A 23,228-nucleotide genomic window follows, 5' to 3' on the forward strand; every position below is an offset into this window, starting at 1 on the left:
TCAATCCCCAGTACCAGAAAAAAAAAAGAATGAATGTATTTTGCATGTATTCATTCATTTAAGCTGCATAGTAATTCCACAAGGAAGTTAATATCATCAACTCCAGTTTTGAGGTGAGAAAACTGAGGCACTGGGAGATGAATTAGCTTGCCCAAGGTCACATGGCTTATCCTTTCTGGTTACAACTCTCTTAACTGTCCCTATGCTTCCTCAAGGAGGGGAAGGGTTGATTCTTCCTCCATCCAGCAGGAGCAGTCTTCCCTCCCTGAGACGCCTGGCACCCTTTCCCTCCAAGCTTGCTACCAGGACAGTCTGTGCAGGGAATGAGGCTCCTATCTCTTCCCTGCTGGTAAAAGGTAAATTCCAGTGCTCCTCCTCAACACCCCGAGGCTCTGGCTCCTTTGCTTCCTAAATGAGGAGCTCTAGCCTGGACTAGGAACTGTCCAGGCCAAGAGGGTTACAGACCTTCCTCCTGCCCCTGACCAGAGATCAGAATGGGTCTCTTGACTCTAACTGCCTGCAGAAAACCTGCTTATTATTCAAAGCCCAGGTCCACTGCCTGTTTTTCCATGAAGACTTCCTGGACTCCCTCAACAGTTAGCTGCCTGTCTACAAGGCTGGACTGAGAGGATCTTCCAAAGAGGACAATGTCTCACTCAGTATATAGCACTGTGCCTGTTGCATAATAACCATTCTATCCTAATAGCAGCTATTTCTCACCCTCCTTAAACTTCCACCTTTTCCTGCTGTGATGGGCACTGTGAGGCACTGCGCAGGTCTCCTTTGGGACTGAAGGATCTATTCCACAGCTGCTGGGAGTGCTGCCAGCAGATGGCTCTTAGCTACCAGTCCCCTTTGGGGATTGCCTGTGCTGATGTGAGCTGCCTTGCTCAATGTCCTGCCCTCTTCTCAGAGTAGCCTGTCCCCATGACTGATTGGCATAGAAGTTTAAAGGCCTGGTCCCCTGCGTGGCTTCCAAGCTCCCAGATTCAGAGCTCTCAGCTCAACTTTCTCCTATGTCCCATCCAGCTTCTCTTCCACAGCACTCCTCCAAAAATCTTCCTGTGTACTGATTCCCTTCTAGAGCCTGTTTGGTCTAGCCAGACCTGGAATCCCAGCAACTCCGGAGGCCAAGGCAGGAGGATCACAAGTTCAAAGCCAGCAACTTAGTCTTGAGCAACTTACAAATCCTGTCTCAAAATTTAAAACAAAAATTAAAAAGGGCTGGGGAATATCTCCGTGGTTCAAACCCCTGGGTTCAATTCCTGATAGCAAAAATAGACAGTCTGCTGGACAGAACACCCAAACTGGGACCTATTACCATGCCATTAAATATCTGCAAGATGCTTTGCCTATCCTTGCAACAAAGTATTATTTTATTCCCTATTTTATAAGTCAGAATTCGAGGCTCTGAGAGGTTGACCCCCCATGATTATCCAGAAAGTTCCTTCTCACTGCCCTCAGCAGGGCCTGCCTCTGCCCCTTGTCTTATTTCACCTCTATTTAATTTTCTGATTCAGAGTAGGACCAGGGCAAGATTCAACTTACAGGACACAAGTGGCACCTGTTCCCTTAGTGGCTCCTGGGGCCCTAAGCTCTCCACTCCACCCCAAACCTCTGTTAAAATACAAATAAATTCATGTAAGAAGAGAGGGGACCCTTATATGGACAGCTATCCTTTAACAGTTTTATTTCCCTTGGTAGTGAACATGTCAAGAGTACCCTGTTTTTCTTGTTTCTTTACAATGACGATATCTTTGCATAGTTTTCTTGTTTTGTCTTCATCAAACCAGCAGAGCTATTCCACTATATAGATGGCAATTGAGATCTAGGGAAGTGAATGAAGAGTTTGAGTCAAGTCAACCACATATTAAATGACAACCTTATTAGCCTTGATGGTAGGTTCTATGGAGGAAATTTTTCCTCCCTTGTTTTATAAGCCCCAGACCTGCTCACAATCCCAGTGTCGCGGCAGACCAGGTTTGCTGAAAGTGAAGAGCAACTAACTCCTCGCAGCTTTCACCAGTTTGGTCCTAATCAGATTCATAGAAAGTTATCCCCTTACATATTCTGGGGCTTTAGAGGACTTTCAGAGCCATGTTCCTCGAGGTGAATAGGAAGGACAGAATTTTCTTTCTTTATCTCTCTCTCTTTAAAGCCAGGAATCCGCCCCCCCACCCCCACCCCCACCCCCGCGCCAGCAAAACAAAACACACACACACACACACACACACACACACACACACACACACACACACAGGGATAGAACCCAGGGGCGCTTAACCACCGAACCACATCCCCAGCCCTTTTTATGTTTCATTTTGAGACAGGGTCTCCCTAAACTGCTGAAGCTAGCTTGGAATTTGCGATCCTCTAGTCTCAGCCTCCCAGGTAGCTGGGATTACAGGTGTGTGCCACCGCGCCCTGCTCAACCTTATCCTAGAAGTTCACTTTTGGGATGGTCCTGGAGCGGGAAAGGACGCTGGAGAGTAACTTGGATAAGACGATGCCAACTCTGGCCACAGAAAAAGCGGGTTTTTAAACCTGTTTATTGTCTAGTTGCTGTAATTGATGATGACCCAAGCCCCCAGGAAAACAGAAACTGAGCATGTCCCACTCTGCGCATCGCAACCAGGTATTGGTTTCTATTCGCCACTCTGGTTGGTCGGGTCTGAGAAACTGCCTCCGAACCTCCAGCAAGCAGAAAGGAAGTGCGCAAGCGCACCTCGGACTGTCTTTGTTACTTAGGAAACAGCCAATCAACGGTCCGAGAGTTGACCAATGAGAAGCGCGGACGAGCCCACGGGCTAGTTTGAACGCGTGGCGCGGGGTGAAAGTTGGACCCGGTAGGGAAGGGTGTGGGGAGCGATCTCTTGATCACAGCGCTTTGGTCTGTAGCGGAGGGATCTCCGAGCGAGCGGCGACACCAGTGGCGGGGAGCCCACAAAGGTAAGCTTTGTCCCACGGTGGAGTAGGCCTTGTGGGGTCTTGCGCTGGGTCTCCGACACGTGGACCCAGCTGCTCCGGGGCTGGAGCCTGAGCCAGCCCTCTGGTGCAGAACGTTGAAGTACACGCGATCATCGAACTCTGCTACCGCGCCTGCAGGTCCCGGGTGGACCCCTTGAACAAGGCGGGGAGCGGGGAGCTTCCTTACACCTTGCGTACTGGAGATCACTATCCCTCTTGCTCTTCTGTACCGGACGTGGGCTGGGTCCGTACCTCTGCACCTGGCTCTCTGTACGCCCGCTCTGTGAAAAGTCCTCTCGCTCACTTGTGAGCAAGGATTGGGCTCTCAATCACACTAGAACTGGAGACCTGGGACCCCCTAAACCATTGTCCGCATATCTCTACAGAACTGATTGCGGAGTCGTATGTGCAGTGGTCTGTAACTTAGTTACTGGAACATTCAATAAATATTAGATTGAAGGAAGGAAGGAATGAAAGAACATCTGTAGACAGAAAAACAGGCTTGTGTTACTCCTCCTAGGATTTTCCTCTTAGCTTTGCGCTTTTAGGGAACTGAAGTGGTATGGAAAAGATAAAGTCAAGGAACTTAGGGGATTTTATTGAAAACATTGGTTCTTTTCTGCATCATGGAGAAATGGCATGTCATAGAATTCTAGTAATAATGGCTACACTTCCTTGAGCACTTATCAGGTTCGAATGAACTCAATCCTTAAAAAAAACGTATGGGTAGATACTATTTACAGGTTTGGAAACTGAGGCACAGAGCAGTTAAGCCTAGCTCAGAGGAGAACATCTACAACATTTTTCAGAATGAGCTTCTCCTAAATGTTACACTGATTTCTTCAATCTCCCCATTTTATTTCTTTTCCCATCACTGCATCCCATTCTGAACAACTCAATGTATTCAGTTCTTCTTGGCCTGGTTTCAGTATTTAATTTCCCCATGGCTCAGACAGATTTTAAAGTGTCTCAATTTATTGGTTTTTGTGTTATCCAATCCAGTTCCATTTATACCTTTTTTAAAAAGTAAAAATGTAGCAAACTTTTAGAAATATTTATAACATTTTTCTCTACCTGGCCACAAAGTGAATTTAAGCAATTATTAGACTATTGTATAAACCATTTTCTCTTTCCACAAGCAATTCAATTATAAATACCAATGAAAAAGAAAATTAAAACAAATCCTCATTTGGAAATTAAAAAATACATTTAACTCAAATAGGGTATGATGATATAATTAAAAGATACTTTTCATGGAACAATGAAAAATACTATTTATAAAACTTGTGGGATGCATTAAAGCAATACTTAGAGGATAATATAGTCCTAAATGTTTACATTTGGTTCATTTTTTAAAAAAACTAAGTTTGATATTTGTTTCAAACAGAACAGAACAACAGAACACATATGTAAAACATGAAAGGAAGAAGATAGCCAGGCACAGTGTTGTGTAACTGTAATCCCAGCTACTGGAGAGGCTGAGGTAGGAGGATCTCAAGTTCAAGGCCAGACTAGACAACTTAATGAGATCCTGTCTCAAAAATAAAAAGGGCCAGAACCAACAGATAGTTTTCTTGGTTTTGGTGCAACAAAATGTTTCGGGTTTAGGATGTTTGTTTCCTGCCTTAGAACTGGAATTTCTTCTGAGAAGCCCTCCTTTCCTCTGAATTGGAAATGATAATGAAAGTCATAATCAGGGCATTAAGACTGCACATTACCATCAGGTGCAGTGAGTGGTGTCCACCTGTAATCCCAACAATTAGGGAGGCTGAGGCAGAAGGATCTGAAGTTCAAGGCCAGCTTCAGCAATTTAGCAAGACTCTAAGCAACTTAGTCCCTGTCTTAAAAAAAAACAAAAGGTGGCGGGGCTGGGGTGTGGCTCAGAGGTGGAGCACTTGCCTACCATGTGTGAGGCACTGGGTTCAATTCTCAGCACCACATAAAAATAAATAAATAAAATAAAGGTATTGTGTCCATCTGCAACTAAAAAATATATTAAAAAAAAAAAAGTCTGTGTTTGTAGGTCAGTGGTAGACCACCCTGGGTTCAATTCCCAGTAAGACACATAAACACAAAGGAAAAAGATAAAAGTTAAAAGCAGAAATTAATGAGATAGAATTTTACAATATAATAGGATTAACTTAGCCAAAAGTTGTATCTCTGAGGAGACTAACAAAAAACCAAACTTCTCACAATATTGATGAAAAATAAAAGAAACAAAAATCTTAAGAACAAAAAATAGGGGACAAAACTTCAGTTACAGAGATTAAAAGAAAGTCTTCAGTGGAACACCCTTTTTAAAAATACTTTCGGGGGCTGAGGAGATAGCTCAGTCGGTAGAGTGCTTGCCTTGCAAGCAGAAGGCCTTGGGTTCGATCCCCAAAGCTTTTGGAAAGTTTCTAGGAAAAAGCTGACTCAAGAAGTTATGGAAATTTTTTTTGGTAGTTGTAGCATGCCTTTATTTTATTTATTTATTTTTATGTGGTGCTAAGGCTTGAACCCAGTGCCTCACAGGTGCTAAGCAAGTGCTCTGCCACTGAGCTATAGCCCCAGCCTGGAAATTTTTAATAGACCTAAAACCAGTGAGGAAACTGAATTCATTTAAAATATTCCTTCACACACATTAAAAAAAAACCTCACCAAACTCCATCAGAAATTTTAAGGCCATTAGGAAAAATGATTCTACTCTTACACAAACTCTCCCTATAACATTTTCAGACTATTTTATGATTCTACAAATGAGATAAAGAAAATTACAAGTCAATCTCTTTTATAAATATAGTTGTAGAAAGTCTTAAACAAGCCGGGCACAGTGGCAGCTCCTGTAATCCCTGCAACAAGAGGGATTACACGTTTGAGGCCAGCCTCAGGGGTTTAGCAAGACCCTCAGCAAATTAGTGAGATCCTGTCTCAAAATTAAAAAATAGAAAGGACTGGGGGATGTAGCTCAGTGGTAAAATATCCCTGGGTTAAATCTGCAGTACCCCCCCCCCCCAAAAAAAAATAATTAAAATATTAGCAATCAGAAGCCAACAATAAATTAAAAAAATATGACCATGTTAAATTTATTCAGGAGTGCAAGAATGATTTAACATTAGAAAATCTATTAATACAGGACTGGTGATGTAGCTTAGTGCTAGCTTGTATTCCTAGCATGCTTGAGGCCCTGAACTTGATCCCCACAGCACCAAAAAAAGAAAAAGAAACTCTGTTAATACAATTTACATACTTACAGATTAAAGGAGAAAACATATTGCAATTAGGCACAGAAAGAGTATTCAATAAAATTTGATACCTATTCATGATTTTTAAAAATATGTATAATATATATCAGTAAAGTAGAAATGGAGATAAATTTCCTTAAACCAACAAAGTATAAAATAATAGGAACATTCATATAAAACCAGGGAAGAAAAAAGAATGCTCACTCTTACTGCTTCTATTCAATATTGTACTGGAGTTCCTAGTCAGAACCATAAGACAAGAAAAATAAAATAAGATTAGAGCTGGGTGCAGTGGTGTTCACCTGTAATTCCAACAGCTTGTGAAACTGAGCCAGGAGGATCACAAGTTCAAAGCCAGACAGTCTCAGCAACAAAGTGAGGCCTTAAGTAATTTAGTGAAGAGACCCTGTCACAAAATAAAAAAAATAAAAAGGACCGGGGATGTGGCTCAGTGGTTAAGTGCCTCTGGGGTTAAATCCCTGGTACCAAAAGTAAAATAAAATAAAAATAATAAAACGCAGCTCCTTCCTGTATACACCCTGCACAAGAAGATCCAGTGGTTCTGAGACACTGTTCTTGTGGGTACCAAGGTGAGGAGAAGTAGGAGCTGCCGAAGCCCCACGACAGGGCAGAACAGCCTAAGGATGGAGTAGTGCCTCTGGTGACAGAAAGAGGTCAGGTTCTGGTCTTGCTTACTTCCCTACCTGCTTGATGTGTTAAGTTCCTTCCGGTACTTCCAGTTTCCTTTGTAGAATAAGGATGTAACAATTGTATCATACTCACATAATGAGATTGTTGTAAAGCACCTAGCATAGAGTATTTAGCGTAGTGTCTGATACACTCTGTAAAACACTCAGTAAATGTTAGCTAGAATGATAATTATTTTTAGACTTTTGGATTCAGACTGTTCTTTTCTGGCTCTTATTCTTTGATATGACAAATATTCTGCATCTCTGCGTGGGCACCTGGTGTGCATAGACTATGGTCAGTCAAGAGGGTCCTCTCTTAGAACTTATGGACAAGAAACAAGTATAAAATATTCTGAAGGAACAATGAAGGGGGCACAGAAACCCCTATGACAGTAGAATATCTAAGGGGGGCCTCCTTCCCTCTAACTCCCAACTGTCTGCAGGGGGGGTCCCCTCAACTCAAGTCCTCAGAAATTCTCCTTGGGTCTATCCCTAAGAGCGGGGAAGAAGAGGCCACCCCGGAAACAACGGAATCTTGGCTTCCCACCCCAGCTCAGTAGCGCACTAGCCTCTGGGTTTTAATGAGCTGCCCTGGGTTAGAAATAGGATGTGACTGTGGCTGGCTGAGAACCCTGAAGATCTTATTAAAGAATCATCTCCCTTGTACTTTGGGCTGAAATGCTCTTTCCAACCAAGGATCAAAGCAAACTTGACAAACGTTCTCTCATTAATCTCCCCATCCCCCTGGGGTGGGAGCAGATCGGTAGCTTTCTCCCTGGCTCTCAAAGGAGGAAGCCGATGTGACATTGATGCTGGGTGGCTCTTGGAAAGACCTCCCCCTAAGACAGATACAGAACAGAGACCAGGACCCAGGCATCTTAGGAGCTCCCATGGTGTCACCTACATCCCATACCCTGTGCCCCCAGCACTGTCTCAGGAAGAGGAAAAACATCTCATTAGGCAAACAGACTCGGCCTCCCTGGTCCTCAGGAGGCGGGGAGGAGAGAACTGTAAAGGTTATGCACACTCCTTTGCCAGTGCCCTTTTTAATTTCCTGCTTGGAATGTTAGGCTGCTCTGTGGCTCCTCCTCAGCCAAAACCCTCCCAGTGGGATGCTGGGATGCCAGCAAGGCAGCCAGAAGAGACTCAGGCATCCTCTGACTTTATTTCCCCCAGTAGAAAAGTGGTTTCCTTGGGGGGTGAGAATTCAAGGGCAAGAAACTCAGTGCCAAATATTAGGTACAGTTCACATATCTACAAGTATTTACTGAAAATATAATGCTAATCCCATAAAAGGGATTATGATTATTATACTAACATAAGGGGCTATTACAACAATGATCATCAAAGCATAATATATAATATCATTATCAGGCAGGATAACCGGCTCTGTGGTCAAACTGCCTGGGTTAGAATAGGACTTCATCACTCACTAGCATTGGGACCTTGGGCAAATGGCTTAACCCTCTCTGTCTCAATTTCCTCATTGAAAAATTAGTATAATAATACTATCTGTCTTGTGGGATTGCAATGGAGATAAAAGTAGATGATATGTGTAAGGTGCTTTGAATAGTCCCTGATACAGTGATAACTTAGCTAATATGTTTATTATGACAATCTGACTGCTGGACTAGAAATCGAATTATACACATTATTGTTGGTTGATATCTTTCCCTTGTCTGGTGTGGGGAAGAATTTTAGGGGTGAGGGGACAAGAATTCTAAATCAGCTCAATTTGGCTCATTCCCCAAAGAAAACCTGAGCTGTTTACTAGGTAGATACCTCACTTTTCTTTGCTGAGTGAGCTCAGTAATTGTGACCCATCAGCCATACCTAGTCTTTACTGGGAAAGCATTCTTTTGTTCATATCCCTTGGTAATGGTCCCCTACCCCATTTCTTACTCCTGTTAATATATCCCTAGAATTGGGCTAAACTTTTCCAGGATATCCTTGAGTTCTGCATTCCATCCCCACCCTTGGTAAGCTGGCTCAAAGAAGAAATGAAAAACCTTCAGGGGAGTAGGTGTGGTGGGACACACCTGTAATCCCAGCAACTCTGTAGGCTGAGGCAGGAGGATTGCAAGTTCAAGGCCAGCCTCAGCAATTTAATGTGGCCTAGACTCTGACTCAAAATAAAAAATAAAAAGGGCCAAGGATGTGACTCTGGGATTAAACACCCTTTGGTTCAACCCCTGGTTCCCCCTACCCTCCCTCCAAAGAAAAAATAATAATAATCCAGGAGAAAGGCCTGGGGGAGCCATGAGAAGGAAGAGGCCATAAGTGTTTGGCATGATTACCAGGTCCACACTGGGGAATCTGTGTGTCACCCCCGACATAAGCAGATTAAAGGAGAAATATTGTATGATCATTTCAGCAAGCCCCAAAAAGCATTTGATAAAATTCAACACCCAGTTCTGCACCCCTAATGGGCAGTGGAGGGTGGGCAACTAAATAAAGAAGAGCTAAAAATAGAAAATAGCTGTCATTATTTGCAAACTATATTATCATTTAATTGAAAGGCCTAAGAGAATCAATGGCAATCTATTAGAACTAATAAGGGAGTCTGGCATTGTGACCAGATACCTGATCTGCATACTGATCTGAAGCTTTGCCATATTCTGGTAAAAAATGAATTTGAAAATGTAATTTTAAAAGGAGCCTATTCACAATATAACAAAGACTGTGTAATAACTAGTAATAAACCTATCAAGAAATATATGATACTCGTGTGGGGAAAATTATAAAATTTTACTGAAGATTATAAAGTTGTAAATAAATAGGAAGAGATACCAGGTCCTAGATGGGAAGACTTGCTATCATAAAGAAGTTATCTCATATTAATCTACAAATTCAAAATAATCCAAATTAAAATCTTAGCAGGAGTTTTTGTAGAATTTCATAACCACCAAGTGCAGTGACACGGGCTTGCAACCCTATCTACTCTGGAGGTCCAGGCAGGAAGATCCCAAGTTTGAGGCCAGCCTGGGCAACTTAGTAAGACTAGGTTGCTTAGATACAGATTAAGACTCTATATCAAAATTAAAAAGGACTAGGGTTGTAGTTCAGTGGTAGAGTGGCCCTAAATTCTATCTCTGTAAAAATCTAAATGTAAGAAAATAAAAAACATTAGAAATATAAGAAAAGTATTTATCACCTTAGAGAAAGGAATCTTCTTAAATATGACATAGAAGCCATAAAAGAAAAGATTGACTTCTTTGATCATTTAAATATTGAAAACATCACTACTGCCTGGGGTAGGGTTTTTTTCCAGAATGTACGGTTGGTTTGATACCAGCAATAATATCCAATAATATACCACGGGAGCAAGGACATGTAATGTATCAGTAGATGCTGAAAGGGTGTTAAATAAAAATTCTAGACTTTCCTAATAACAACCTTATGTAAAATAAGAATAAGAGAAATTATTAATACGGTAAAAACTATTTGTCCCAAAGTCATTTCTAAATGATGAGGCACTAAAGCCATTTCCTATAAGATCAGAAGCAAAACAAGCAGGCCCATTATCTTCATTGTTATTAAAAATCATTTTATAAGTTCTAGAGACTGATTCATAAGAAATTAAATAGGCATAAACAGAGAAACAACATGTATCCCATTTGTTTACAATAAAAAAATAAAATAAAAAAATAGGAATAAATACAGAGAAGAAAAGGTAAAATGTATTTTTTAAAATATTTATTCAGTTGTTGATGGATCTTTATTTATTTATTTTTTTATTTATATATGGTGCTAAGAATCAAACCCAGTGCCTTACATATGGGAGGCAAGTACTCTGCCGCTGAGCCACAACCCCAGCTCAAAATGTATTTTATTTACTGACACATAATTGTATACTTGGAGAATCAAAAAAATCCTAAAAAACAAATTGGAATTAAGTAAGAGAATTTGAGGGTGGTAGATATAAGGTGAATATCTAAAGATCAATTGTTTCTCCATTTTTGCAATTACCAGGCTGGAATTGGGAGAAGGCTTTCCATTCATGAAAGCAATTAAAATTATAAAACACTTAGGAATTATATTCAAAGGATAACAAAATAAATATGTAAATGTAAAGCAATTCCAATAGGTTTTTTGTTACTGAAGGGGAGAAGGGGATCTGGGTTGTGAGCAGAATTGATAAGATCTTTTTCTTTCTTTTTCTCTTTTTTTTTGGACACTAGGGATTGAACCCAGGGGTACTCTACCCTCTACCACTGAGCTAAATCCCAAACCCGCCCCCCCCCCTTTTTTTTTTTTTTTGAGACCAGGTCTTGCTAAGTTGCTGAGGCTGGCCTTGAACTTGTGGTCTTCCTGCCTCAGTCTCCTGAATTCCTAGGATTACAGGCGTGCACCATCACTCCCAGCGGTCAAATTTTCTTAAAGACAATAAATGCCTGGGAAGAGCCAAGACAATTATGAAAAAGTCTTGTGAGGAGCTCTTGCCTCACTAGATAAAATCCCAGTAAAGGAACAGAAGGAAGAGTATAGTGTTGGCATGGGAGTAGATAAATAGCTCAGTGGAACAAAATAGAAAGTTAATACACCTATGAAAACCAAGTCATTTGAATATGACAAAGGCGTATTTCAAGTGAGAAAGAGATAGGTATAAATGATTGATACTGGTGCCAATATTCTTACTCTCTTGGGGTATAAAATGGAGGTCAGCTTGGGAGGGCAGGAGGTGAAGCCCCTGAGTGTTGAAGAGCACCCGGCCAGGTCTGGGTTGGTTTGGTCCTCATCTCCATCATGTCTCTGCTCAGGTGTTGCCATGGTGATGGCAGTGGAGGACAGCATGGTGCAGGTGGTGGTGCGGGTGCGGCCCCCCACCCCTCGGGAGTTGGAGAGTCAGCGGTGGCCTGTGGTTCAAGTGGTGGACGAGCGGGTGCTGGTGTTTGACCCTGAGGAACCCGATGGGGGATTCCCTGGCCTAAAATGGGGTGGTACCCATGACGGCCCCAAGAAGAAGGGTAAAGACCTGACATTTGTCTTTGACCGGGTCTTTGGTGAGAAGGCCACCCAACAGGATGTGTTCCAGCACACCACCCACAGCATTCTGGACAGCTTCCTCCAGGGCTACAACTGCTCAGGTGAGAACCTGAATCCTGCCTGGTAGCAGCCTTGCCTCCCTGCTCCCTTTGAAGGAGGGGTTTCCACGTCTTCTGACATGCTGGCCTGTCCCTCGGTGGGCGTGGCTTATTGAGGGAAACTCTGGCCCTTTCATCCTCTGCGGTAGGGGACCTCATTCACTCACTGTACTAGACCCTAGCATACAGTAGCCAGTCAGACAGGTGTGGCTTCTGGACTCCCGATGCTTGCAGTGTGTTTATAAACCCAGTGAGTGCTAGTGAGGGAAACAGTGGTGGGCCTTCACTGGGGGATGCTCCCTAGCCTGGAGAAGGCACGGACAGGACCTGCCCAAAATGCAGATCCCTTTGCCCTGGATTCCACAGGCTTATGGGAGGCAGGACAGACACGTGGAGGACCAAGAGGCTGAGCATGAGCGCTGGGTAGGGTGGGAGTGGTAGGAGCAGTGGAATGGCAGACTGGTGTACGTGGATGAAAAAGGAAGGGGCTTGCGAGGAAGGCAGGGCTGAGCTGGGTGGAATGTGCTGGTGGCAACCCTGGGGAAGGCGAACCTGGTCTTGCTGCCACCCTCCTCCCCACCCTCCTCCCCACCCCATCCTGTCCTCTGTAGTGTTTGCCTATGGGGCTACTGGGGCCGGGAAGACGCACACCATGCTGGGAAGGGAGGAGGACCCCGGCATCATGTACCTGACCACCATGGAACTATACAGGCGTTTTGAGGCCTGCCAGGAGGAGAAGCAGTTCGAGGTGCTCATCAGCTACCTGGAGGTAGGGCTGCTTCCTCTGGCCTTCCTCCCCCGCCCAGGGCACTGTCCCTCATTCTCATGACTACCTGAAGAGAGGATGGAGCAGAGAGAGTGGTGGGGAAGGGGGTGGCAGGAAGTGGGTAGTGGACCCTGGGGAAGCCCCCAAATCTGCTCTTGTCATTTAACATCACCCTGCAGAGTGCCACTCATGTCTGGTGTCTCAAATACACACCAGTTTCTGGCTTTCCTGTCCAGCAACTCTGCCCATTCTAGCCTGCATTTGGTTGGAGTCCTCTTCCTCAGTCTTCTCCCTCTTGTCCTTTCTCCTCAGGTGTACAATGAACAGATTCATGACCTCCTGGAGCCCAAGGGGCCCCTTGCCATCCGTGAGGACCCTGACAAGGGGGTGATAGTGCAAGGACTTTCTTTCCACCAGGTATGGGATTGGGCTCAGGTGGAACCAGCTGCCCTATTGGTCCTCCAGGGTTTCCTCACAAGGCAATTTGGGGATGTCCTGGATGTTGGGGTAGTGGCAGTAGCAAGAGAGGGGTGACATTGGCTCTGAAGAGCAGCCCTTCCTGTTAGGGGAAAATCCCTGGTGGGGAGACCACACCCCCTCCTTGGTGTCTCCTCTGCAGCCAGCCTCAGCAGAGCAGCTGCTGGAGATGCTGACCAGGGGGAACCGCAACCGCACCCAGCACCCCACTGATGCCAACGCTACTTCCTCCCGCTCCCATGCCATCTTCCAGGTGAGCAGGATCATGGACTGAGCATGAAACCTGGGCTCCTGGTGCCCACGTCCCCCTCACTCCTGCCTTCCACCTCCAGATCTTTGTGAAGCAGCAGGACCGTGTCCCAGGACTGACCCAGGCCCTGCAGGTGGCCAAGATGAGCCTGATTGACCTGGCTGGCTCGGAGCGGGCATCCAGCACCCGTGCCAAGGGGGAGCGGCTGCGGGAGGGTGCCAACATCAACCGTTCTCTGCTGGCCCTCATCAATGTCCTCAATGCCCTGGCGGATGCAAAGGTAAAGCAGTACAGGCCCAGCACCCAGGACAGCGACTGAGGCCTGAACCCAGCCCTGGGCCATGGGCCACTGGAGCCTGACCAGGTTAGTCTAATACAGCTGTTTCCCCCAACTCACTGACCACCCCCAGGGCCGCAAGTCTCACGTGCCCTACCGGGACAGCAAACTGACCCGCCTGCTCAAGGACTCCATTGGGGGCAACTGCCGCACAGTGATGATTGCTGCCATCAGCCCCTCTAACCTGGCCTACGAGGACACTTACAACACCCTCAAATATGCTGACCGGGCCAAAGAGATCAGACTCACGGTGCGTGCCAGCTAGGGATGGCCAACCTGAGTATGGAGGGAACCCCTAGCCTGGGAGGAGGAGGATGGGACAGGACCAAGAGCTTCCTCAGATCCCTGTCCAATGTCCCTAACCAGAGGAAAGAAGTTCCCTGGGCTCTGTCTTCAGGGAGAGTCTTTGTGATAGGGGCGACACTGTCCCTGCCTTTGGGAAGACTCCAGCTGGACAGTCTACTCCAAGGGAGACATGGAACAGGTGGCCCAGTGGGCCAATGGCCTGGTTCTGACTTGTTTTAAGCAACAGGACCACAATTTCAGCAAAACGACATAAACACCCACATATGTTAACCCAGACAAAAGCAGACATGTTCTGGCCTCCACCCATACCTTCCAGGCCTCCCCTCATGAACCTCCGCTCCCTGCCTCTTCAGGAGCCCTGGCCCACCTGGACCTGCTGCAGATCAACCCCTGTCTAGTAAGAACATCTACTTCAGGGAGTCAGGCATCAGGTTCACAGGCAGGCACTCCTCTGTCCCTTGCTGTGGTCCCAGGCATGTTACTGACCTCTGGTCTATTGTCCTACCTGTAAGAGGGAGTCTTTTGTACTATGAGTAAGGCTCTCATGTGATGCCTGGTCATCAGAGGTGGTTGATAACAGCTGCTTTGAATGAACAAACAAATCTTTCCCCTGTGCCCCCATCTCAGCTGAAGAGCAACGTGGTCAGTCTGGACTGTCACATCAGCCAGTATGCCACCATCTGCCAACAGCTCCAAGCTGAGGTGAGGAGCCTACCTGGGGAATGGGTTTGGGGCAAGGAGTGACAGAGAGGAGCTGGGGTGCAGCAGGGCTCTATGCCATCCCTCACCTCCTGGGCTCACCTGGGCTGCTGTCATTCCAGGTGGCCAACCTGAGGAAGAAGCTCCAAGCATATGAGGCAGGAGCCCAGGCCCCACAGCAGGGCTGTTCACAGTCCCCCAAGTTGAGCCTTCCACAGCAACAGTGAGTTCTACTGCCCATTGTCCCACCCTTAAGCTCAGCTGGGACAGGGAGCTGGGTCCCTTCTCCATCTTTCAGATATTCACACCTAGGGTTGGGGTTCACACCAAGGACCAGCAACTGATTGTCTCCTGGAGTGCCCGGTGTCAAATGAGCATATAGCAAGCGGAATCTACTCATCGAGAGAAAGTGAACTTAGGGGTTTGGTGTTGTCGTTTCTTAAAGCAGAAAATCCCTGACACCTTCTTCTACCCTTAGCTACTGCCCATTTGTCAGTCAAGCATTATTTATGGGCTCTGCCACCTGGTGCCACAGAGATCCCCCCTCCCTGCTCACCCTTCCTGCCCCATATCATGCCTTTCAAACTCTTATTTCCCCCTTAGCCTTCCTGGCTCCCCTTTACTGCTCTGCCCCCGCAGCCAGCCCTGGACCCCAGAACTCCACATGGGGTCTGGAGATCAAGAGGGGAGCCTGAGAACAGAGGCCCAGGGACAGAGGGTCATAGAAGGAAGCTCTTCAGACCAGGAGGAGACCCCAAAGGATGAGGACAAAGACCCTGCTGAGGTAGGGCTGGGGGCAGGAGGCCTGGGCCCCAGGAAGTCTTGGGGCTGGTAGAAGATTAGAATAAATGTCTCTCTTTAACTCAGAGTCCCTTTAGTCCCGGTTCTCCTCCTGGATTTCTTATCTCTGTCAGACCTTGTGTGTTTGGAAGTGACTGGGAGAAAGCAAGCCTCTCCCAGGGCCTGGCCATTCTAGCAGGAGCTGTTATCCTGTTCCTGGGGGAGGGACGGATTTTAGAATTTTAGGAGGTCATCCTGGCTCCTCTACCAACTTTCTTTAGGTTCCAGCCCAGACACTGGAGCAGAACCTCAGACCCCCACTGCCAGAGTCTGCTGGTCTCACCCTGCAGCCTGAGCCAGTGGCCAGCCACCTCTCACCCCAGAACCTGGACAGGGACCATTCTAAGCGGTGAGTGTCTTTTGCTTCTACTCTGGCCTCCAAGGTAGGAGGTGATGGGCTTAGCCTCCTGGTGGTGGGACCTGATCGTAGTTAAGAGTTGAGTCTCTTTTCATCAACATTTTCCCTTATCTGCTTTCAACTCCTAGACACAATCACCTACTCTATTTACTTAGCATCATCTCTATTTATTCCTCCACATCGTTGGCAGCCAGCAGGCGGGAGAAGCAAAGCACCAGATTCCATCCAGACAGCCAGCAAGCACTGAGCTAGGTTGGGCTGCTGGGGCTAGCACTTGGCCTTGCAGTCTGAGGGCAGAGCTGCTGTCAGAGCGAGGAGGGTGCAGCTGGGAGGAGCTGGGCGTCAGGCGGAGGAGGGGTCAACCTCCCTGAGTCAGTTGCTTCTCCTGCGTCTTCATCAACAGATTGAATGTGGCTATTTTTTTCTCAGAAGTAAATACAAACTTCCAAGTGAAGCCAGAAAGAAAGGGTTTGGGGACATTCCTTCTGTGCTTCACTCAGGGGCACTGCTTTGTTTTTCCCTTGGCCCCAGGGCCATAAATCCCCTGCTGCTTAGTGGTGCTACTGCCAGCCCCGCTCTCCCCTCCCCAGCATGCTTCACACTAGGCAGTGTATTTAAAGCTTCCGGACAGAAGGGCCTGTTTAATTTTATTTCTTGTTGGGGAGTGTCTGTTCCCGACTCAGCAAAAAATGCTGTGGCCTGAATAATCAGCGGCTCATTATCTGTCTCCTGCTGCCAACTCCCTGGGGCCTGAAGAGGCAGGGATGCACTGGTGGGATGTCCCGTTGGCCTCCCAGGGAACAATCTCAGGCTCCCACAGATGACTCATGGTCTCTCTGCTTGGTGTCCCCTGTTTTGAGGAGAGAGGACCCATGTCCTCATTTCTGCTCTGCCTCTGGTTTTGTGGTTTCCAATAAGTTCCTTCAATCTTGGCTATGATTTGGGTATCATAATCTTTATTCTCCCTGATTCTTGGGGAATATTAATACAATATTAATGAAGTGCTAATACAATATGATAGAAGACCCCTAGATTCAGGAGTGGCAGAACATTCCGGATCATTTCCAGGTTTGGAAACACTCTGACAAGCAGATAATCGAAAATCATTTCTATTTGGCTTTGGAATTTAGAATCTTGAACCATCAGGACATTGAACAGAGCTGAGATTTTCTAGTTCAGTGGTTTTTCAGGATTTTTTTTCCAGCTGCACAGTCCTCTCTTTACATGGAATCTCATGCTGAGGTCTAATAGATAGGACGAACAGAACAGAGTTGCTGTCTGATAGGCGTTTGAAACTTAATTTGAAAATTCATGATTTAGAGCAATTTCTCATTCGTTGGCTGGGGGGCTGAGGCTTCTGTGCAGGGCCAGACCTGGGTCATCCGACTTCCAGGCCCGTTCATTTCTTTCCAACACCCACTCTTCTCAATAGTCTAGTCTTCCTTATAACATGCGGCTCAGGAAGGTACAGAATGAATTTCTACTGTGTCCTTTTAAATTTGTGTCCTGCCTTCTTTCACAAAGACCTCAAGCCTGCTTTACAAAAATGAGTGTAAATTCCCTGAACACACATGACTGACGGCAGTGGGTGGGGTTCGGAGGTGTCCAGACAGGTAGAACTCCCTGAAGGTAAATCATTTGCTATGAATAATCCCCACCAAGGTAACTTTGTTTATTCTTGTATCATAGGTGTTCCTTACAGAAAGAAAATTTACTTTATGAGAATACAAATTTACAACATCAATAATCTCATTACCTTCAGAATTTCCTTTAAATAGTTCCCCTAGCATGTGAAATATGTTGAATCACACATATTTTTTTCAGGATCCCAAACACTAAATAGAAGATACAGACCAATATGCCTTTTTGAGGGTCTTCTCAGAGCCAAGGTCAACTTAACCTATCTTAGTTTATCTCCTCTTAACCTAATGAGGTAGATGGTATTATTATCACTTTGCATAAATAATAGTTCACTAAACTCACAGTGTTTAATATGTATGAGGTATTCTTTAAACATTCTGTATACAAAATAAGTTTTTTTTTTTTTTTTTTTTGTACTGGGGATTTAACTAAGGGGTACTTTACTATTAAGCTACATCCGTGGTTCTTTTTTCCTTTTTTGAATTTTATGTTGAGACAGTCTTGCTAAGTTGCTTAGGTCCTCTTTAAGTTGTTGAGACTGACCTCAAACTTGGAATCCTCCTGCCTTAGCCACCCGAGTTACTGAGATTATAGGCATGCACCACCATACCTGGCTAAAATAACTCAAACAGTCTTTCCAACAATCCTATGAAGTGGGTGCATTTGTTATCCCTGTCTTAAGGTTGTGGACCAATGCACCCAAGATCACAGCTTGGAAAGGTTGAGCTGGATTTGAGCAGGTATCTAGCAGTCTGACTTGAGCAGGGTTCCTAACTGCTACCTTACATTGCCCTCGGGGTAAATGAGCTCTTGATCACAGTGCCAATAAATGGAAGGGCTAAGAGGAAACTCAGACCTTCCAAGTCCAAGGTCACTTAGCACCTTTCCCTACTTTCCATGTCACCGTCTTTGTCATGGAGTATTTATAATGGGTGACACCTCCTACCTTGCCTATGACCATCTTGGGCTTTTTCAAGGGGATGGCAGAGTGGGAGCCCTATCTGGGAGACCAGCCAGCCAGTCTGGGACAAGGCAGGAGAGAACTAGCAGACCACCCCAGGTGTGCTCCTCGACTACAGCCGGAATGATGGGGACAGTGCATGGCATAAAGGACCCTGGTGTGACTGGGTCTGAATAGAAATCCCTTTCCCTCTGTTCCAGGTTGGCCCTCCAGGTGCTGTGCCTGGCCCAGAAGCAGTATTCCCTGCTCCAGGCAGCCAACCTCCTGACCCCTGACATGATTACAGAGTTTGAGACCCTGCGGCAGCTGGTACAAGAGGGAAAAACTGAGCCTGGGGACAAGACCTCCAGGACTCCTGACCTGGCCAGGAGGGCCCCTGTGACCCCGGAGCTGTGTTCAGAATCCAGTGAGTGTCACCCTGCCCAGCTGGTTATACTGGATTATGCTGTGGTTAGGAGGTTGGACCCCAGGGCTCATGCACTTCTGCAAACAAAGAGGCCCCAGGAAACCTGAAGAGTTAAGGGCTCCTTCATGAATCCAGTGTCTGGCTCTGTACATTCTCTGCTCCTGGCCAGTCCCTGGTCTCTCCTCAGCACTCTCCCCTCTCTGCCCAGAATCTCCAGGGTACTGTGGCCCTGTGACCCGAACAATGGCAAGAAGATTGAGTGGCCTCAAGCACACTCTGGGGATCCCACCTGAACCTGATTGCACCCCAGCCTCAGCATCCCAACGGCCCACAGAGAAGAAGAACAAAAGGAGACCAAGCCCCACAGAGCCAGACAGTCCCCCGGCCCCAAAGCTGGAGACTAAGCGCCAGCGCCAGTCCTTCCTACCCTGCCTGAGGAGAGGGTCTCTGCCTAAGGCCCAGCCTTCATGTGGGCCCAGCACCCCCAAAGGGACGAGGCCCTCCTCCCCCAGCCATTCCCCTCGCTTCTGCCCAGCTACTGTCATCAAGAGCCGGGTGCCCCTGGGCCCTTCTGCTGTACAGAACTGCTCTACCCCTCTGGCCCTCCCTGCTCGTGACCTGAACGCCACTTTTGACCTCTCTGAGGAGCCCTCCTCAAAACTCAATTTCCACGAATTTGTCAGCTGGGAGAATGTCCCCCAGGAACTGAATAGGCTAGACCAGCCCTTCGTCCCCAGGTGAGTCTCTCAGCCTCCCAGCAGAGGTCAGAGGTCAGCAAGGGACAAGGGTGCCACGAAGAGTAGAAGGCACCTGCTTTAGGAGCCAGGATATTTGCCATCTGTTTCCCTTTGGTCATGGTCAGCTTTGCCACCCAGTCCCAGGAGAGCAGAGTGCACAGCTGTCAGGGACATGACTTCATCAGGGACCCTCTTCATGCCTCAGATCCACCAGCTTCATGCTGGTTTGTAGCTTGTGTATGAGTAGCTAACAGAACCCCCATTTGGGAAGAGTCAGCAGGGAACCAGGAATTAATGATCCTAGCCCTATTTGTTCCTCTGCTTTGCTTGGGCACTATGTCCCAATCTGAGTTTTGTGTCCCACAGGGAAATACGTTTTTCTGCCACTTTTGCCCCCAGATTTTTCCCTCCGGGCCAGCATCTGGAAATAGAGAAATAAAGAAAACTTTCTTCAGTATTTTCCAGTGAGAAGGTGCAGCTGTTACCCTTGCCCTCTACCCACAGGGCCAGAGAGAGGAATAGCAACCAGCTCAGGACAGTCCAAGGCCAATAACAAGTGGCAGGCTGACCGGGACCTGTGAAGCAGAGGCCACAGGCTGCCCACCTGCACTCCTGCTCCTTCCATGGCCCCTGAACCTATTCTCAGTAACAAGCTCAGAGCTGGGCAGGTGGAAGGGTGAAATTGTTTGAACTCCGGTTCCCTAAACGCACCAGAAACTGACATCTGGATGTTCTCCCAGAGCAGGGCTGTCACTCAGCTGTCAGCCCAGACCTAGCAAGGCAGGGAGAGAATCCACCTCTTAGCAGGAGGAAACCTCAGGTTATCTTGTCCACCTCCCTCTCCTAGCAAGCTGGGAGTTAGAAGGAATAAGAGTAGCCAGTGTCATTTCTGGTTCCCTCCTGATCTGCTTCCATTCCTCTGCTGCTCCCCAGTGGACCTATGCTCCTGTTTACCATGAAGGGCCCCAAGCCAACATCTTCCTTCCCTGGAACCTCAGCCTGCAAGAAAAAGCACACCATGAGGTAAGGTCTAGAAGCTGTTGGGGTGAGGGCGTGGAGAAAGAACCCTCACTGGGGCATTAGGCCCCTGGGCTGCCACAGACCCTTTCCTGGTGTGTCTCTGGACTCCTTGGAGCAAGCAGCCGAAGTCTAGTGAGCAGAGCAAGCATCTAATTCTCTGACTGGAGTTTCTTTGGCCTTTTGCTTGCTATCACAGGATCATCTCAGAGGCGCTGATCCAGGTCCCCTATCCACAAGGGAGACGTTCAGCATTTATTGGTTGATCCAGTGATTGGACTATCCCCTTTCTTACGCTCCATGTCCCAAACCCCACAAGCCTCTCCAGCTCTCACATCTGACCTTGGAAACTCTCGCTTGTTCTCAGCTCCCTGCCCTCGAGGCTTAGCAGCTAGTGCTGCCTCCCTCCACACATCAGTCGGGGCATGACTTAACCTTCCCACCTGCCTTCCCTCTCACAGTTCCTCAGTCTCCCGGGGCCGCAGCCGCAGTCGCATCGCCCGCCTCCCCAGCAGCACCTTGAAGAGGCCAGCTGGACCCCTTGCAATCCCAGGTGACTGCCACTGGGGACAAGAGCGACTTGTCCACATTGACAGTTGAAGATAGGATGCAAGAGGGGACAGAGGGGGTTTGGACCCAGGTGAGAGGAGGGCTTGGAATACTTCCCAGCATCTCAGGGACCATGAAAAGGGAGGTAGAAGATGGAATGAGAGGCAGTGGACCAATGGAATAGAGCCTCACCTTCCTCCTGTACCCACCTGCAGAGCTACCCTTGAGTCCCCGCTGCCTCAGTGACCAAAGGATCCAGAAGGAACTGACTGGGGCTGGGGGATTGCTGTCAGCTGGAAACTGCAGTGCCCAGGTGTCCTGACCTCCAAGCTATCCAGCTCCTCCAGCCCCTCTAGGCTCTCTGCCTTCACTTGGTGCCCAGAGCTTCCAACATCAGGATCCCTGACCTTCTTTCCTCACCCTGGAGCAATTCATGCCAACACACCCTTTCTTCATTAACACCCTCCCCAGCAATTCATTCTGCTACTCACCCTCTTTATTTTGTTTTTGTTGTCTCACTATGTTATCCAGGCTGGCCTAAAACTCGCAATCCTCCTTCTGCCTCAGCCCCTGGGCAGCTGGGATTACAGGTGTAATCACCTGGGCACCACATGCCCGCTCCCACCCTCTTTGTAAATCTATTACACTCAGCTTCTCAGCATGTACATATTCAGTTGTGAGTATTAATGTGCGGCTATTTTAAAGGGTGCTGCATGTTCCCCCCTCAATTCCAAAGCCCACCATCAGGCCAGGGGCTCTTTTGGGCTCTTTTCCTATCCCATGTCTAACCCAGGGCCGTGTACAGTGATGGCTGCTGCCTCTTGGACGGATGAGGCTGGTGGGGGTGTTCTGGGAAGTCACATCTTGGCTCTTCGTGGTTTCTGAGAGGCGAATCTTCAGCCCCATCCTGGCCCCTGTCCTGGTGATGATGCAGCTTATGATGGTGCCTTGATTTCCAGAAGAAGCCTGGTTTATTATCTTTATACATAGACACACACAAGTATAAGAAAGGGGACTGTAACCTTAATGCTACCATTTAGGTGATCATGCTAGTGATTCCAGGGTTTACACCCTTCTGCTTCTTGATTTATGCATATAGATGTATATATATGTATACACACACATATATATAGATGTATTTTTTTAACTGTAATGATTAATAAACCATCTCCATCCTTGGTGTGTTTTTCTCTGCACAACTACATAGGATGGCACACCTTCCCTTTCTCGCCTTCCAGTTCTTCAAAACCTAAAGAAACTTCTGAGTATAGAAAACAACACCCACCCAGCCTCCTGCTGCAGGAAGTCTGGGCCTAGGACTGAGCCCCGCTCCTCACTCCAGTGCCCAATCTTCTTCCCTAAAGGGCCTTTATTCCCTGAGTGGGTCAAGAAGCAACCTCATCTGGAGGTCTGGTCCATGCTTCTACCTTGGGGGTGGGTCTAGTCCATGCTTCTACCTCAGGCCTGGAGTCCTACAGTCAGGGAGAGTTGTTTTGTCTTTGTTTTTTTGGTACTAGGAGTTGAATCCACTGAGCCATATCCCCAGCCCTTTTTATTTTTGAGACAGTGTTCCACTGAGTTGTCCAGACTGGCCTCAAATTTGCAAATCTGCCTCAGCTTCCGGAATCATTGGGATTTCAGGCACTTATGCCACTATGCCTAGCTAGAGAGAGCTTTTTCAGTGGTCCCAGATCCCACTGCTGGAACCCAGTACAAGCGGTCGGGGGCCTTCCTCTCCATTCAGTGGATTGTGTGACAGTGGAACACAGTTATCTCTCTCCTCTCCAGGAAGACATGGTTGGCTGAATGAATTAATAGTGTAAATAAAATTACAGGAATCTGTGTTTAACTTGCTTCTGAAAACAAACATGTTAGGGGTATTTAGCACATTGCGAGTAGTGTGTAAATAACACTGCTAAG

At 46.9% G+C, this 23,228-nt stretch overlaps 1 protein-coding gene across 6 annotated transcripts; it reads left to right on the plus strand.

The window, feature by feature from the left end:
* The first annotated feature begins 2,844 nt into the window (after positions 1-2,844).
* Kif18b (kinesin family member 18B) lies at positions 2,845-22,478 on the plus strand. Of its 6 annotated transcripts, none has more exons than XM_047545935.1 (17): positions 2,845-2,949; positions 11,641-11,967; positions 12,576-12,733; positions 13,043-13,147; positions 13,350-13,460; positions 13,540-13,737; positions 13,868-14,044; positions 14,417-14,497; positions 14,728-14,802; positions 14,922-15,022; positions 15,403-15,583; positions 15,861-15,988; positions 18,800-19,005; positions 19,214-19,742; positions 20,676-20,765; positions 21,221-21,399; positions 21,524-22,478. In XM_047545935.1, the coding sequence occupies exons 2-16, from the start codon at positions 11,649-11,651 to the stop codon at positions 21,357-21,359; spliced, it is 2,598 nt and encodes an 865-aa protein (XP_047401891.1). In that variant the 5' UTR covers positions 2,845-2,949; positions 11,641-11,648; the 3' UTR covers positions 21,360-21,399; positions 21,524-22,478. The 6 variants fall into 6 exon arrangements, with proteins under 6 accessions (XP_047401891.1, XP_047401889.1, XP_047401890.1 ...); XM_047545933.1 differs by having other exon boundaries at positions 21,221-21,312; XM_047545934.1 differs by having other exon boundaries at positions 15,439-15,583; positions 21,221-21,312.
* The last annotated feature ends 750 nt before the right edge of the window (positions 22,479-23,228 follow it).

The sequence above is a fragment of the Sciurus carolinensis genome, chromosome 3 (assembly GCF_902686445.1).
Source record: "Sciurus carolinensis chromosome 3, mSciCar1.2, whole genome shotgun sequence".
NCBI classification, from domain to species: Eukaryota; Metazoa; Chordata; class Mammalia; order Rodentia; family Sciuridae; genus Sciurus; species Sciurus carolinensis.